Here is an 18,997-nt window from a genome sequence, read left to right as displayed (position 1 = left end):
GGCAAACATAGAATTGTGAGCAAAGCTCTGTATCTTTCTTATAACTTGAAGCTTGACACTCAAATATGGTTAGTAGAAAGACAAGAGACCCACGGGCAACATCGCTCACCTGAGCAACAATAGGCATGATAAAATCAGCTTCATGGAGTCATAATACAAAATATCTGGACAATGTGGTATAATACATGTAGATCCTGTACAAAAAATCTGTTTCCCCCAGGATATTCTTATATTTATAATCAAGTCCCTTTTCTAACAGGATGATTTTATAAATATGGAATATCAAACCCGAAGTTATAAACTAATTGAAAACAACTCCCTTTATTATTATTTTCATAATAACTCAAATTAGTTAGCTAGTCCTTGGGTATTCATTTCCTTTAAATACCTGGTAAATAGACAAATCACAAAAGACAGTTTTGTTTTACTTACTTAAAGAAATGTAACTTTAACAATTTTTAAAATATTCTTTGGTTCTTTATTATGTGTCCAACATATACAAATGCATTTACATATGACAATGGCAAGTTAAATGAAACAGGTGTAAATATATATGAATAACCAATTTTCCTCCATTATGCAATATAATAATCAGATAATCCTAATTCTTTTTCTGTTCCTTTGAATTTTTGTTTTGCAACTATAATTATTTTATTTTAAACGTATTGTCACTGACCTTCTTCATGACCTGTAACTTTAGCTCCTTCATACTTTCTTCCTTGGTCTCCATCTTGACCTTCAGTTGGTCCATCTCTGCAATTTGTGCTTTCACAGTCTTTGCTCTTAGCACAACAGGAGGAACAGGCTATAACACAACATTGTACTCATTAATAAAAAACTGCAGAAATATAACAACACTGACTGCATATGAACCATATATCATGCATTAAAAGTACCTCAACAGAATTTAAATTCAGCATCCAAGTCTGTTTAGTCATTAAGTTTGCCCAGATGCACCATTTATGCATCGTAAGTAAGGTGAAGCTAGGGCCAGTAATAACTTAAGATATGGGACCTGTGCTCCAAAAACTTTTACCAGCTTCGAAAGCCAAAGGAATATATAGCACATGTCTTTCCCTAACTTCATATCAGTGAGCTAAACAAGAACAATAATAAAAGATTCAAATCCCTGAAATCATGATAATATTATATTAACATTTTCAACTGTCTTTGTCTGTGATGACATTACAAATTGAACCCTATTATAGCATATAAATGAATTGAAACCTATAACATATAATATTGACACAAAATAGGCGTGTCTTATAGCATATTTGAAAAACGGTATTGGCTGCGCCACATAGTAATACATAACATGTACTACATGAAAATCAAAGGCCTGAAGGGCCATAATGGCTTACGGGTTTGATATGACTATATTTACATGGATCGAGTATGATTCCCTCTATTTCTTACGGAAACTTTAGTTTATTTACAGCTCTATAGAAAGTAACTAGCTACATGTAATTCATAGATCTATAGAAACTAACAGGACCGATATCAACATGCCCCATTTGTTGATTGGTCGAACCTTAGTGACCGAAACAGACAGGATTGAAATCTAGATGCCTCTTTTATCAATTGGTTGAAACCACCATTGCCTTTAGGAAAATCATAGACTGCTTAAAATAATAATGATGATGTCAGACTCAAACTCCACTTTGAGACAATTTGTTTCTTTCTTTTATCCAACGACTGAAGTACATTAACTGTAAATTAATTCAACTTTATATAGGACACAAAAACACTTAAAACCAACATGCTCTCAAATATCAGTATACCTTGTAATCCTACGCACTATGAACTTGCGCGAGAGTTGGTGCACGGTGCAACGTAACAGCGCCACAGCCAGCGCGAAATCACTGCGCGTAAAAATAATATAACCAAATGATGAAATGTACTGCATGTTATGTACTATAATTAATGAATTCTCATGAAATCTACACCAACAAGTATTATTCCATTTTATTTGTATTTCATAAATGTATAATTGTTCATATTTTTCTAGATTTTTCTCTACTTTTTTAAGAGGCTGACCTTCACAAGCTTTTATAAGAAATATAGATTCACAAGGCAGTTCTAACACCTTCTGTTTTATTTTTTTTTCCTTTGTACAGAGATAAACTCTTTGGAGGGGGGGGGGGAGAAACAGGCAGAACTATGCAATTACAGCAAACTTGTTTTGACACCAAATTTAATTAAAATTAATTACTGCACTATAACTAAAATTTGCAGTCAGTCTCTCTTCACATGACATGTATACACAGTCATTTTCAGAGGCATACTATACTATGTCTCTATGTTATAGTAATCTGACATCGCTTCCGTATATGACTTGCAATCAAGCTTAACTGTATATTGTTTTCTTATTTGAGTACATTTGGTCTCAAGTTTCCAATATTTTTACGACAAATAAACACTTCAATCATAGCACAACCAAGGTAACACCATTGAGGGAACATTGTGCTATTTTTAGATCTTGGAAAATCCCCAACATTCGATAATGGCGGAGGTGTCGAAGAAGGCACATTATATTAAAACAAGTAGTAATTGCCCCTCTATTTATGCATTTATTACCGATTTATACTCCCAGTTTCAATATACCTCAATCATACATGTAAGTTCAGTTCTTTAACCGTTAAACACTTTCCCCCTTGCTGAGATCGATGTCGATCGAAGTTAGCGACGCTCTCTGCAGGTGCAAACGTTTTTATGAAGATTGAACGAAATAACGACAACTTTACATTTACTTATCACTGTTAGGATCTGAAATAATTGGGAAAAGATTGTTTGCTTATAATACATGTAAGTATGCATAGCGGAAAGCATGGCGACACTGTGTGATGCATGGCGGGGGCATATACCTCTATGCAAAAACGGCCTAGGGAAAACACTGCAGTTAATATTCATTCGCGTTAGATTTCGAGTTTATTTAAATAAAGTCAATATTGGTTACAATAAAATAAGTGATAATAACATATGGAAAGTATAATCTTGCTTAAAGATATTTATTATGAACAACAAACAGTTAACTTTGCAACATTCGAATAGAACTATTTTTTGTCGCGCATGTTCAGATAACTGAACTCTTTGCCGTAAAGATTATCCGGCAACTAGATGGCCGTAAGCCATAAAAATAGTGGTTTTAAAATGTTGTTTTGAAGTGCACAAATTGGAAATAATATAAGTATTAAGGAATCATTTTTTCAATATTATGAGGTGATAGTTTTGCCATACATGTTAACTCTACCGATTTTCGCGGAAGTCTACCGCTTTTTGACCCAATTTCACGCCTATCGCTTTTAATTGAAAATCTACCGATTTTTCAAAATTCAATTTTGCCTCGCTTGGGTAGCCATTTTGGAAGCTATTCTAGCTATAAAATCTCGCTAGTTCTTTAGATATCGCGTGACTTGAGTCAGGAACATTCAGACGTTTTTTACATAGCGATAATAATGTGGGTTTCAAGCATGCGTTTGACAATGAGTGGTGAACACTTCTCATTGATTACATTAGTTACAAAAATGTCATCGACATCACCGCCCCGAAAAAGAAAAAGATATTATTCAAAGTTTAATGCTGACTGGCTGAAACTATTTGACTTTCTTCATAGATAAAAAAAAAGGGGAACAGTATGCGTTTTGTACGTTTTGTCATACTGATTTCTCAACTTAGATTTCCAAGACTTTGTTCTATTATAACAGTTATTATAACAGACTATTCCCAACTCAAATGCAGAATGTGAAAGGGTGTTTCTCATTTAAAAAAAAACCAGACAAGTTTCAGATCTGAACTATCAAATGACACTATTTCTTCAATTTTGGCCACCAAGTTAAATAATAACAAAAAGTGTTTTGAATCAATTCCAGAAAAGACCACTCTAAGAAAAGTAAAGCTAGCTACAAAATCCTACACCAAAGAACACAAATAAATCTTTCTTTGCATGTGATAATAGTGTTATTGTTTCATTTATTGCATTCCTTCATATTCCTTATTGTAGCCATTAGCTTCACATGAAAATTGAAACCGCTGCGCACCGCGCGCAATGCTACCGCTTTTGAGTTCAAAATCTACCTATTTTTCATCACTGGAGGTTAACATGTATGGTTTTGCTCAGAGCTAGTCATATCTATTGGATTTGACCATGCCCCGACCAAAATTATCACCTCATAATACTCAAAAAATGATTCCTTAGTCCTTAAATACACTCACTGTCTTGTCATGGGTTCCATCAAAGTCGTACTCTCCATTCTCCATGGCATTAGCAAGCTTATTCATGGTACCAACCACTTTACCAAAAGACATTCTGTAATGAAGGTATGAATTAGAACAACATTTAATTTCATGAAGACTACTTCTGGTTATGAATAGTGATGGGCCGATTACCGCAGACAATCGAAAGTCGGTCGCTAAATGTCTCCCGATGTCGATGATCGATTAAGATTTTCATAATCGATTGTTTTTAAAAAAAAATTAAAAAACCGTAATTTACGAAAATTCTTCGTACGATTTGACCTTTTATTTTCAAACATCAAAATGAAAATAGGTTTAAACAAAATGGCGGCGCCATGTGCAAGCCTCTTAGACGAGGCAGATGCCGCAAATCAAAATCCAATTAGTATAGCAGGGGAAATAGTTAATTAAAAAAGAAGGCTACATTGTGCAAATGTTGACTTGCTCATTTTCTTGAATAAAAACCCTGAAAGGTACTGGTGAAACACTGAAGTTGTATGTCATGTGACTCGGTCAGATGTGAACTTTCTAGTTATGATGTTTAAAAACAGTTAAAATTGTTTATGTTTAATGTTTTTGAAATGGGATTTGATCTCTGAATTTCAAATTAATTTGTAATATTTTAAATTGTTTATGTTTATTGTTTGAAGTTTGAACTTGTTCCTAACTTCCTAGTTACTTTAAATGGTACAACATACTTTTATTTCCTAGTTTTCTTTTATTCTAACCAGGTGCAGTAAATAAGATTGTATGTGCATAATAATATTTAAATTTTATTAACATATTTGATTTATTTGAATAAATATTTGATAGCTTTAAACAACTGAAACAAGTACATGTATATTACTGTATATACAATGCAAGACGCAAGTTTTTGTTCAGAGAATTGTTTCAATTAAACATAATTTTAAAACTTTCGATTATTTAATCGATTATACACTTTCGATTATTTCCGATAATCGATTATGAAAATTTTCCGATTTCCCATCACTAGTTATGAATGACAATTACCATTCCCTTCAGCTACACAAGATTATAATAAACAGAGGCCCATAGGCCTTAAAAATCACCTAAGCATAATACCACTCTTTACAAGATAAAAAAAATTAGCTTTTTGTCTAGCGTAGTCCATCAAATACACATTTTTTTCCAGAATTTTTTTCCTACGAGAAAGGGGTGCGTATTATACATCCCTATAGGATTTTTATCCCTAGGTAAAGCACAGGATATTGTTCTGCCGTATAACTGTCGCAGTTGTCATATAAAAGTTTCATATTTTGCATATTTATATTTGGCGCGCATTGCCAATGGAGCGTGTATGAGAGATGAATGAGTGAACGTATGAATGAGTTTTGGGTTAGTCACGTGAGGATTTTATTTACAGGTGTATGTTGACCACGTGTTTATTCTTTACTACTATATTACAGCTGACCAATAGAAATTTACGACTGAATTCATTAATATGCATGACTTTACTAACTCACTATGAATAGCAAAAATCCCGCCAATTCCCCAACCCCACGACTTTTACCTTCATGGTAGACACAGTGAAGTGTATCTTTACCTTACCTGTACAAGATATTTTATATATTTTGTTAACTCATAGTTCTGGATACCTGGTAAGCTTCCGTTTACCTTGTAATTGAAATACATTAATTGTAAATTACTTTTAATTCATTTTATTCAAATATTCTAAATTACCGTGCGATGTTGCGTATGAATTGTGAGTGTGAGTGTGTTTGTACTTATAGGTTTTATTTGATAATTTACAATCCTCGAAATAAAGAACCAGTGAATACATGTAGCTGAAATCAGTACCAGCGTTATTTATTCAATCAAGACCCGGTGACAATGGCGCCCACGTTAATTTTGAGGAACCATGATCCAGAACCCATTACGAGGACGGAGACCAATGCCCAGTGAGGTTGCTGACCGTTCTATATGTTGGTAGACCTACCGATACAAGAAACACTACCAGGAGTGGTACTTGGAATTCCACCCGAGGTTAGTCCATTCATTGCCGGCAAAACGAATACGGAAAAAAGTGATTTGTAAAAATTTCACCAAAGTGTGCAGTATTTTGTTCTGAAACACCGCCAAAACCATATTTAGTGTTACTCAAACTGGTTGGGAACCCACGGATGCGTGCAGTCTATTGTTTCCAGTGCCGCATACCGAGTTTATAGTGAGTACTCATCAGAAAAATCCGTTACTGTGTTTCGTAATGAATCAGTTCAGTTTTCATTCAAAGCCGCGGAGGACCACTAAGGAGTGATTCTTTCTCGACGTCGATCGTTTATTGAGCTCAATTAAAAATTAAAAATCATAAAAAAAAAAAAAATTGTTGTGCACTTCATATGATATCAAATGTGTTGTGTTTAAAAAAAATGTCTGTGTACTTGTATCTGTTGTATATATGTTATTTTCTTTGTGTGTGAGAGTTTGCGTTATACCGGCCGGTGGTGTGCAAGGTGCGAGAATTGTATTATTTTGATCGGGCTCGATAATCATATAATTCTGACGTCAGTGTTTGTTTATAGTGATAACTTCCGGTATTTCAAAAACATGGTTTATGATGTACAATTTACCTTGTTTCGCTTGAATTTGACATTGTCATCAGAAATAAGGACTGTTTATACTATTTATGTGTGCAAATATGCCATCTTATGTATAGTATGTCATTTATTTTTCGTTTTGAACAGTCAGTTTTGATTTAAATACCCCTCGCCCACCCCACCCTGTCCCTGTGCGCTATCACTTTTGATTTGCAGCTTTACTAACAGGACTGAAAGACAAATTGACAGACAAGCAGGTCTTTACTGTGTTGTTGCTAAGGTTTGTTTTCTTTAATCAGAGTTTGCACTACGGTCAATTATTTGAATGTTGTACAGTAGGTTGATCATGAGATTGTATGCATGTGTTTGATTGATATTTTGACAAAGTTTGATAGAGAGTGTATGTGTTTCATTCCCGACAGATGCGCTTTGCGATAATTGCTTTTATTTGGCTTGCGATTTGTTTTCAATTTTTGAATCATTGTGGTTGTAAGATGGCAGAAGGTGCAGGGAAGGGAGAAAATCCTGAAAGTAGGAAAGAACTACAGGTTCTCATTGATCAAATCAACTCAGAACCACATTACAGAGTGATTCCGAAAGATGAGTATGAGATGTTAGTTAAGAACAGTCACATGTCGACTAAGCCTCCCATAACAAGTACCCCTAGGGCTCCCTTTGCTCATTTAGGTATTGGTGCTAAGCCTAAATTTTCACCTAGAGTATCCTTACCAACCCCTGGGTTACTTAATACATCTGCTCTATATCAGAACCCCAATTCAAACCCTGTGAATCTCTCTACATACAAGAACCCCAACCCAACCCCTGTAAAACTCCCTACATTTAGTGGAGAACAAATTCAAAAGGGTGAAGTAAGTTTTGACGTGTGGTCATATGAAGTTAGATGTTTAAAAACTCAGTATCCTGAAAGTGTTATTTTACAGTCTGTTAGAAGCTCTTTGAAAGGTACTGCCAGGGAGATGCTGATTCCTCTCGGAGAAACAGCGACAGTTGACATCATTCTTCAGAAACTGGATGACTTTTACGGAAACGTCTACACTGCAGAAAACATTATGCAGAGTTTCTACAGTGATTACCAAAGAGAAGGTGAGAGTATTGTTACTTTTGGGTCAAGATTAGAACAAACAGTTTCTAGAGCAATTAGATTTGGACACATTGATGAGGTTGCAAAGGAGGCAATGTTACGATCAAAGTTTTGGTCAGGATTAAGAAATCATGAGTTAAGAAATGCAACACGAAACAAATATGAAACTGTGAAAGATTTTCATTCTCTTTTAAGAGAAATTAGACAGATTGAACATGAAGAGAAAAACTTGAAAATAGAAACCACAAAGCCTGTTCAGAGCAATACTGTGTGTACTGAAATTGAAGATCATGTGTCAAACTTTGATTTGAAAGAGCAACTTACTGAATTACTTGGTCAGATGAAAAAACTTGATGCACGAATGAGTAGGTTGGAACAAGATCATGAGAATTTATATAAAGCTAATAGAGATTCTTTTCAGACACAAACTCAGAATTCCTTTAGTGGAAATAGGGGCAATTCCTATGGCTACAGGAAAAGTGACCAGCGTTTTTGAGGAAGAGGAAGTTTCCGACAACAGTCTGGTAATAACAGAGGTTATGGTAACAACCAAAGAGGTAAACCTTTAAACTAGTTTCATCTTCTGTTGCGGGGCGAACAGGAGATAAATTCAAGAAAAGCCCTTACTCAACAAAACCACAAAATGGAAATTTGTTGGATAGACTAGTTGGTGGTTCTAACGAATCAGAAATCATTGTTTCTGGAGTAAAGACAAAAGCACTTATTGACTCTGGCTCAGTTGTTACTTGTATATCAGAAGAATTTTATAATTCATTACACCCAAAGCCAGAACTTTTCAGTATTACAGAATTTGGATTAAGTGTAAATAGTGCTAATGGGGGTGAATTACCCTACAGAGGATACATTGAATTAGACATATGTGTACCATGTCTACATAACGGTACACACTGTATTCCTGCTCTTGTGGTACCACAAACAAACTATTCAAAAAGTGTTCCTGTCATTATTGGTACTAATTTTATTCGTATTTGTAGGGATGTTTATGACGACTCGCAGTTCCCCGAGATAGATGTACCAGATGAATGGAAGCTTGCTTTTGACAGTATGTGTGATGAAACACCAGTTAAGGCAGCAAACAATCACACTGTTCAGATTGCTCCAAATGAGACCAAGGTGATTAGAGGTATTGTAAGAAATGTTCACAATATTGACTATGCTTTAACTGAACAGACAGATACTACTTTATTTGGAAGTATTGTAGTCTGTCCAAGAGTTGTTCCCCTTGGAAAGGGTAGAAATTCAGTTACAGTCCCTGTTCGTGTGTGCAATTTGTCTGCTTCTGTTGTGCGAATCCCTCCTAGATCATTATTATGTTCTGTACATGGAGTTAAAATAGTAGATACATGGACTCCTGACTCATCAGAAGCAGGAAAGAAGCCCAAAGTGTCACTGAAGGATTTGGACATCACAATTGCAGAGGATCATCTTAATACCCCAGATCAAGTAAGTAAAACAAGGGAATTTCTTTCCCACTGGACGCACTTGTTTTCAGATGGCCCCACAGACATTGGGAAGACCAATCTGCTGAAGCATAGCATCAAACTGACCGACAAAACTCCATTCAAGGAACCTTACAGACGAATACCACCTGGAATGTTTGCCGAGGTACGTCAGCAGGTGCAAGAGATGTTAGATGTAGAGGCTATTCGTCCCTCACAGAGTCCATATTCTTCCAACATTGTCTTGGTAAGGAAGAAGGATGGTAGCCTTCGCTTCTGCATTGACTATAGAAAGCTCAATTCAAGGACCATCAAAGATGCTTACAATCTCCCTAGGATAGATGACACCATTGACCGACTTGTTGGATCGAAATATTTTTCAAAGTTAGATTTGACCAGCTCTTATTGGCAGGTAGAATTAGAGGAAGAAGACAAAGAAAAGACAGCCTTTTCAGTAAGTGGTATTGGACATTTTGAGTGTAACAGAATGGGATTTGGCCTCACCAATGCCCCAGCAACTTTTCAACGACTTATGGAACGCTGTATGGGTGAGTTAAACCTTAGAGACTGTTTAGTATTTTTGGATGACATCTTAATCTTTTCAAAGACATTTGACGAACATCTTGACAGACTGACAGCTGTATTTGAAAGACTTGAAAAACATTGTCTAAAACTTAAAGCTAAGAAATGTGAGTTCTTAAAGAAAAGTGTTACCTATCTTGGTCATGTGGTAAGTGATGTAGGAGTAGCTACTGATCCTGAGAAGACCAAGGCCATCACAACTTGGCCAGTACCCTACAACATTAAGACTCTGAGGACCTTTCTGGGCTTTGCAGGATATTATCGAAGGTATGTACAAAACTACTCAAAGATAGTCAAACCTTTGAATGACCTTTTGAAAGGTCACTCTACACAGAAAGGGAAGCCTAAAGGCAAGCCACCAGACTGGAAATGGGGTCAGGAAGAAGAAGAAGCTTTTCAGCTTATTAAGGAGAGACTGTCTTCCCCACCAATTTTAGCTTACGTTGACTTTGATGTTCCATTTGTTCTCCATACAGATGCTTCTTCACAAGGACTTGGAGCTGTCCTTTACCAATTACAGAACGGCCAGAAGAGAGTCATCGCCTATGCCAGTCGAGGACTGAAGAACAGTGAGCGGAACTATCCAGCACACAAATTGGAATTCCTTTCCCGAAGTGGGCAGTGACAGAAAAATTTCATGAATACCTGTACGGAAATTCATTTGAAGTTGTTACCGACAACAACCCTCTCACATATGTTTTCACCTCAGCCAAACTTGACGCAACCGGACATAGATGGTTAGCTTCATTGAGCAACTACAACTTCTCTCTTTGCTACCGTAAAGGTGCGCACAATGCAAATGCTGATGGTTTATCTAGACGACCACAGGACATAGAGGAGGTCACTCCTGATGTTGTCAGTTCCATCTGTAGTGCCTGCACCATAGACAGAAGCAATTGTCCTTATCTGGAAAACATATTTCTTCCAACATTTACACCAACTTGTAATTCGGTAAGTGCACTTGTTCATAGCAATGCAGACAGAAATGCACATTCCCCTTCTTCTTTGGTCCAAAATAATGAAACAGTTCAGATAGAAGATACATGTTTACTATCTGATGTCAATTGGGCCAAAGAACAGCATAGAGACAAAACAATTAGAAGGGTTATTGATCTGTTACAGGGAGATTATCTACCCTCAAGCACAGAACTAAAATCTGAATCTGCAGATGTTTGTAAATATTTCAGGGAATCTGACAAGTTGTATTTACAGAACGGTGTTATTGTATAGAAAATCTGTGTTGAATAATCATAATGTCAAACAACTTGTTTTACCAGTACATTACAGGGATATTGTTTTCAAGCTCCTCCATACTAACTTGGGACATTTTGGCAGAGATAGAACTCTACATCTCATCAGAGAGAGGTTCTACTGGCCTGGTCTAGAACAAGATATAGGTGAAAGAATTAGAAATTGTGACAGATGTGTGAAGTTTAAAACTCCTGAAAAATTTTCATCAGAACTTGTCAACATCAAATCTTATCAAGCTTTAGATTTAGTATGCATTGATTTTTTGTCACTTGAAAAGAGCAAAGGTGGTTATGAAAATATTTTAGTAATAACAGATCACTTCACTAGGTATGCTCAGCTTTTCCTACTAGAAACCAAACTGCTAAAACTACTGCTAAAATACTTTTTGAAGAATTTATAGTACACTATGGCTTTCCTACTAGACTTCACAGTGACCAGGGCAGAAATTTCACCAGTCGTGTTATCAAAGAGCTCTGCAAGTTAGCTGGAGTGCAGCAGTCTCGCACTACTCCCTACCATCCGATGGGAAATAATATGGTCAAGCGGTTTAACCAGACACTTATCCGTATGATCATTACCTTAAACAACAAACAGAAAGAGGATTGGAAATCCCATGCAAGTAGTCTCGTCCATGCATACAATGCAACCAAACATGAGAGCACCGGCTATACCCCTTTCTATTTAATGTTTGGTAGACACCCGCGGTTGTCGATTGATGCGTATTTATGTCTCGATAACGACAATACTGAAAAATCCAACAGTTATGACAATTATGCAAAGAAGCTTGAAAAACGATTAGAATTTGCATATAAGATTGCTTCTCGTGAAGCTGACAAATTAGCTGTTCGGCATAAGCACCGTTTTGACAGAAAAGTTCGCGAGACTTCTGTGCGTGTTGGAGACCGAGTATTAATACGCAACGTAGGTCTAAAAGGTAAGCAAAAACTGGCTGATAAGTGGGCCAGAGACCCGTACATAGTTGTCAGTCAGCCCAATTCAGAAATTCCAGTGTTTAGAGTTAAGAAAGAATATGGTCAGGGGAAAACAAAAGTTCTCCACAGGAATATGTTATTACCCATTTCATACATCCCCAATTTCTCAGATGTAGAGCAGTCTCAGTCCAACAAAAGTGTTAAGCCCAACCCAGGTATAGAGCAGGTACATGAATCTGATGAGACCCCTAGTCCAAACCAAATGGTGTTATATGATTCTGATTCATCTTCAGATTCTGAGTCTTCTGACAGTGATCATGCATATGTGATTCCACAGAGAAGGGTAGGTCATGACACTGTTCAAAACTCAGCTCCCAGTGTTATACATGGTACAGCCAATAATTTTGAGAAAAGTACTTTTTACAGCCCTGCTAATACTTGTACTCCATCATCCTTGAATAGGAATGTATCATTTGATAGTACTTATGTTCGACCACGGAGACAGATAAATCCCCAGACAGGTATGGAGACTGGGTCTCTCATCAAGTAACATCAGAGGTGTACTATGTTTGAATTTTGCAGGGGAGAATGTCATAGAAGTGTTTTAATAAGGTCTTGTTTAATTTTCGTGTTTGTATTGTGTTTAAAATGTCAGGAGCCATTTTCCCAAGCAGGGGAGAATGTCGCAGTTGTCATATAAAAGTTTCATATTTTGCATATTTATATTTGGCGCACATTGCCAATGGAGCGTGTATGAGAGATGAATGAGTGAACGTATGAATGAGTTTTGGGTTAGTCACGTGAGGGTTTTATTTACAGGTGTATGTTGACCACGTGTTTATTCTTTACTACTATATTACAGCTGACCAATAGAAATTTACGACTGAATTCATTAATATGCATGACTTTACTAACTCACTATAAATATCAAAAATCCCGCCAATTCCCCAACCCCACGACTTTTACCTTCATGGTAGACACAGTGAAGTGTATCTTTACCTTACCTGTACAAGATATTTTATATATTTTGTTAACTCATAGTTCTGGATACCTGGTAAGCTTCCGTTTACTTTGTAATTGAAATATATTAATTGTAAATTACTTTTAATTCATTTTATTCAAATATTCTAAATTACCGTGCGATGTTGCGTATGAATTGTGAGTGTGAGTGTGTTTGTACTTATAGGTTTTATTTGATAATATACAGTCCTCGAAATAAAGAACCAGTGAATACATGTAGCTGAAATCAGTACCAGCGTTATTTATTCATACAAGACCCTGCGACATAACTTATGCTGACCACTGACAGAATTGATACCCCCCTATACATCTTAACTTTGTTTACTTCAGTATCACACAAGAAATCATATTGACGCAAGCGTCAAATGGGCCGCAAAAAATATAATTGTATAAATCATTGGTTGTTTACATAAAAACACACCACAAAGAAGAAAATAAGAGTTGGTTGTACTAATTTGTATGGTAAATTTTAATATACTTTCAGCAACTTGTTTTGAAGTTTAACATTTTACTATTATCATAAAGAATCGATTTTGTTACTGTAAGCATTTTTAACGGAAATTGTATGATCATTGCCATAGTATGAAGTAAAGGAGAACACATTGATTTTTACATTACTCTAATAAAAAGTTCAACTCGTCTTATCATTTTTCTCTTGGAGATTATGTATTTCAAACCATCTTTTTTTTTTTTTTTTGTTGCATTGTATTGAATGAAAACTTAATGCATTATATAGTCATTTTATTTGACACGGCACATAGAAATTCAAATGTATCATTTATATAAAATTTAATGACATTCAGGTCTTTCGTATTTCAGGTCTTTAGTATGTCCCGCATACAGATCCTGATGCATTGTTTTGAAAAGAATGAAGAACTCCGAAATTTTCCGAATAGATTATAGTCTCGATAAAAACGCGCCAAATACGACAATCTACTAAGTATGGCCTACTTTTCATTTACGAGTAAAACAAAAAATATGTGATATTTTCTAAAAGGCATAAAACATATTTCTACATGCAAATTTACGTTTAATTCATAAAAATAAGCATAGTATTAATTCTATTAAAAAAGAACTATCCCGCAGAAACGCAGTAACAATATTTAAATGTGTATCAAATAACGGACCGCCTTCCGGCGGCCCGTAATAAATATTATCATTTAACTCTTAGAAAATCATTGTTTTAGCATATTATTAGAGAAAATGTATACTTAAAGGGTACCTGCAGCCCAGCCGATATGAGACTTATGTCAAAAAGGTTATTTACCAAAATTTAATGCCCAAAAACCTGCATTGAAATCAATGCAAAAATAACGGAGTTACGCCGCTTCAAAGTGACTATTTTTACCTGCTTTGGGAAATCTAATCAAAAGAAAAAAGAATTAGGCAATAACAGGGCTTCAGCAGAAGTGACGTCACAAGGTCAACAGGAGGGAAATTTCGTTACAAAGCTTTACAAATTAAATTCGATTTTCCAGCCAAAATGATTGATATAGGTCTGATGTTTTGACGTATCTTGTTAGTTTAAGTATTGTAGATTTAGAAATTTGTATCCGTAATTATTTTATTACAGTCAGATTTGTTTTTTACCGATGAATCTGATATCTTAAAACGCTTGCATGGGCAGATTTATATTCATTTTTAATTTTTTGATTACATAATATCCTTTCACAGACGAGTGATCCGAGACAATGACACAGGTAAACTAACGAAGCCACTTTCACACTAAGTACTGAGTTTTGGACCGAAAACTTAATCCCAGAATATTTTAAAAGATTTTCTCTATATATTCCTATGTAAAAATTCAAACCGCCATCATATGATGTATATAATCAGTATGATTCTGTAACTCTACGTAACATATGTACTTATCATGAGACCAACTTTTCTTGTTGTTTTGCTGGAGATTAATTTTTATAAAAATTACTGAAGTACTGATGGGAGTTGATTTTATCGATTATCATTTATTTCAAAATCAATTTATCTTTCATGGCAATTAGTTTCTAGTTTGTATTTGAATTACGCACTTTCTTATAATATGAATTTTTAGACTTTTCCGACAAGAATTTCGAGAAACCCCATATGAATCATGTTGTGTAATATTTAAAGATAGATTTCAACTTCTAGTATGTATTAGTTATCGAAACAATTCTAAAAATTGTATGGATCCAAGCACTATTGATATCGAACTCTAGTCTCGTTTAACTAGATGCTCGGCTGTCTCCGTTAATATCTGACAAGCAAGAGAGCCACCTCTCTGCTTGTCGCAAATTTACGGAGACAGCTGAGCGTCTGGTTAAACAAGACTATATTAACTCTGGAGTAGGAATACATGAGACTACAAAAATATCTAAATTGTTCTTAGTATATAAAATTTGACTATTTTCAAAGTGTTCATAGATAAATTTCCTTGAAAAACAATGCTTCAGCATACATTACATCGAATTTTTTTCTATTATTTTCAAGAACTTAGTCTTGTCAGCGGTGATAATTTGTGCTTAGGTCCAACCACTGTTTCACTTTTGGTTTGCCAGAGTAACTGCATAGGAGAGTTGATTAAAATCAACTCCCAAAAAATGAAATTTAATATGGATTTTATGCAGTCAACTAAAATTATAGAAATATTAAAATAAAGTGGTTTTTTTTTCTACTTTCAGAAATCATTCTAATTTGGTTATTGACCATTCATTTAGAAATTGGTATTAATTATACTTACTTTTTAAAAACAAATATAAAGACAACAAGAGATGTTTGTGAAACATTTATGCCCCCTCCCTTGGAAACATCCACAAAGAAAATGAACGTAAACTGCAAATAACTGGCATTTTTCTAAGTTCAAGGGCCATAACTCTGTCGAAAATTGCTCTATCATACCCAATATCAAACTTGATCTAGATATTATCATGATAAACCTGTATACCAAATTTAATTTCAATATGTTTATCCTCTGCTAAGAAAATGAGCGGAAACTGCAAATAACTGAAACTTTTCTACGTCCAAGGGCCATAACTCTGTCCAAAATTACTCGATCATACCTAATATCAATCTTGACCTAGATATTATCATGATAAACCTGTATACCAAATTTCATTTCAATATGTTCATCCTTTGCGAAGAAAATGAGCGGAAACTGCAAAATACTAGAATTTTTCTAAGTCCACGGGCCATAACTCTGTCGAAAATTGTTCGATCATACCCAATATTGAACTTGAACTAGATATTATCATGAAAAACCTATATGCCAAATTTCATTTCAATATGTTCATCCTCTGCGAAGAAAATGAACGGAATCTGTTGGTGGACCAACCGACCGACCGACAGACAGCAGCAAAGCAATATGCCCTCCCTTCTTCGAAGGGGTGCATAAATATATTAGTCAACTACTTTCAAATAAAACAAAATTATGTATTTTGTCACATAATTAATTAAATTACAATTCATTACAAATTGATTCACCTAATTTTTAAAAAGTTATGAATGTTAGTTAAAAATCTAAGTTTAGAAATATGGAGAAAAACGAGCTCTATTAATACTATCATCGTATAAAGGCTGCCTTTACATTCCACATTCCTACTGATAATATGGTTTTCTTATACAATTATATTTATTAAAATTAACTTCCTAAACAATGTCAAGTGTTAAACACAATCTACTGAGATATATTTTCAAAGCAGAATTTATTTTTTTCAATTGTACATGGGTGCCTAGAGAAAATTTGGACGATGGCTAGCATTTCCGCATAAATCACTTTATTAGAACAATAGCATATTACAACTGAGACCAATTCTGACTGATTATTTATTTCCTGTGTATAGTGATTAGCAGCGTTTATGATCTCAGGTAGACTGCAAGCCACGGAGACTTTCAAAACCCTAGAAATTAAGCCCTAAGGCCTAGTCACCTGAGATTTATCTGGTAAAAATGTTTGGCCTTTAAGAAGATTTTTAAACTTATTTCCTACTTGGGTTAAACTTTGAACCCTGCCTGGAGCCCCAGTTTTGGTCCAGGGGTTATGATTTTTTTCAATGGAGTAACATAATTTCCAACCATTGTGTAAATATTGGCATTTCTGGTGCAGTGGTTCTGGGGAAAAAGACTTTTAAAAATTTTTCCTATGTATTTCTTTGTTAAGTTAGAACCTTGCCAGAGCCCGTGTTTTAGTTGGGGGGGGGGGGGGTCACAACTTAGAATATTCACTATATGTACAAGCCTTTGTGTAAATATTGGCATATCTGGTGCAGTGGATCTTAAGAAGATTTTTAAAACATTTTATCTATGTATTTCTATGTTAAACTTTGAATCCCGCCTTGGGCCCCAGTTTTGGTCTGAGGCCAGGGTCACGATTTTTACAGTTTATAATCTTCACTACATTAACAAGCTTTTGTCTACAGTAAAACTCGTTTAGTACAAACAAGGATATAGCGAATTCTCAGATATAGCGAAGTTTTTTTGAGTCCCCAGTCAAATTCTTAACAAATCTTTGCAAAATTTTACGGTTATAATGAATTTTGATATAACGAATTAACAGATATAACGAAGTTCAACTAATTTTGAGTCTCGTAGAGGTAAATAATTTAACAATTTTATAACGAATTTCTTAAAGGTAAAAAAGTTTGCACTACCATTTAGCATAATAGTTTGATGAATTTATTTTTACATAAATTTTTTAACTCACAATCCAATTATAAGAGGTATCAAAGTAATGTGATTATTAATTTAAGCCTCAATCAGCAAATGTTATAGTTTGGTGAAATAAAACATGTATATAGTGAATTCGCTATAGTTATCATTACAAATTCGTTATACAGATATAACGAAATATGGATATAACGAAGTAAATCCATTGGTCTCCAGAAACTTCGCTATAACCATGTTTTACTGTAAACTAAACATCATATACAAATGTTACACAGGATGGAGCTCTGTCATTCAATCAACTAAATGTTAACTGAATGGAACTGAAAAGTTGAATAAATGGCACATTTTCATTCTGTGTTAAGAACTATCTACACTTGGTGCAACCTCGGAACGTAATGTAAAGTGAGGCACCTGATGAAGAAGGGACATGCATATGATCAGCGGATCTATATCCAGATGCAAAAAATAATCTTAAAACAAAATGATATTTTTATTACACTTGTAAATCCATGTTTTTTCCTTTCACAATATATTTCTCTATTTCTTTCAATTTATTAAGAATTCAACTCTCCAATGTTGCCACATCCTACTTCTGGGATATTTTAATACCTCGAAATATTGAACCCAGCTTCAAAATACCGTATAACGGGTATTTTTTATGTGCTGCTAATTTTTAAGAGTTTTATAAATCAGTAAAAATTAAACGTGTAAATTTTCACAGAAGTAAAAAAAAACAGCGCACGTTAGTTTTCTACATCATACGTATGAGAGTAATGTTCATGACCTTCAGCTCAGTCCCTGACGGCTGTACATGCATGTAGGTATATTTGAGCGTTTTTGGTCACGTGGTGATAACAGTTCAGATCTTGAGTATTTTTTAAAACTACGTATAAAACCACGTTAGTAGCTAGATTTCAATCACTCAGACAATAACTATGACGGGGATACGAAGCTAACAGAAACATGATTTTCTGATTTGTATGTGTGTTAACGGTAACAAAGTCACGATGAAATCCCCCCTTTTTACCACAGATGATTTAAAATTTTACGGACATGTCCAATTTGTAAAAAAAATAACGCGTAAAAATCCAAATCGCCCTATTTTAAGTAAAAATCACAGCAGTTAAAATTACCCATTATACGGAATATGCATTATTACGACCCCCCCTACCCCCCTAAAATATTTCTGGACCCCTGGTTTATTAGTATATTTTAATTAAACCC

The 18,997-nt window shown here is 34.9% G+C and overlaps 1 protein-coding gene across 2 annotated transcripts in view; it reads right to left on the bottom strand.

The window, feature by feature from the left end:
* LOC105327689 (dynactin subunit 1) overlaps positions 1 to 18,997 on the bottom strand; it is a 276,187-nt gene that overhangs the window by 42,727 nt on the left and 214,463 nt on the right. For both annotated transcript variants that reach the window (XM_034473808.2, XM_034473809.2), the window contains 2 exons: positions 4,213 to 4,306; positions 677 to 805 (listed from right to left, as the gene is read on the bottom strand). In XM_034473808.2, coding sequence (XP_034329699.1) covers positions 677 to 805; positions 4,213 to 4,306 — 223 coding nt within the window. The remainder of the gene's footprint in view (positions 1 to 676; positions 806 to 4,212; positions 4,307 to 18,997) is intronic.

Source organism: Magallana gigas, chromosome 8 (assembly GCF_963853765.1).
Source record: "Magallana gigas chromosome 8, xbMagGiga1.1, whole genome shotgun sequence".
Lineage (NCBI taxonomy): Eukaryota > Metazoa > Mollusca > Bivalvia > Ostreida > Ostreidae > Magallana > Magallana gigas.
Note: the sequence above shows the minus strand (reverse complement) of the source record. Positions and strands in the feature narration are given on the sequence as shown.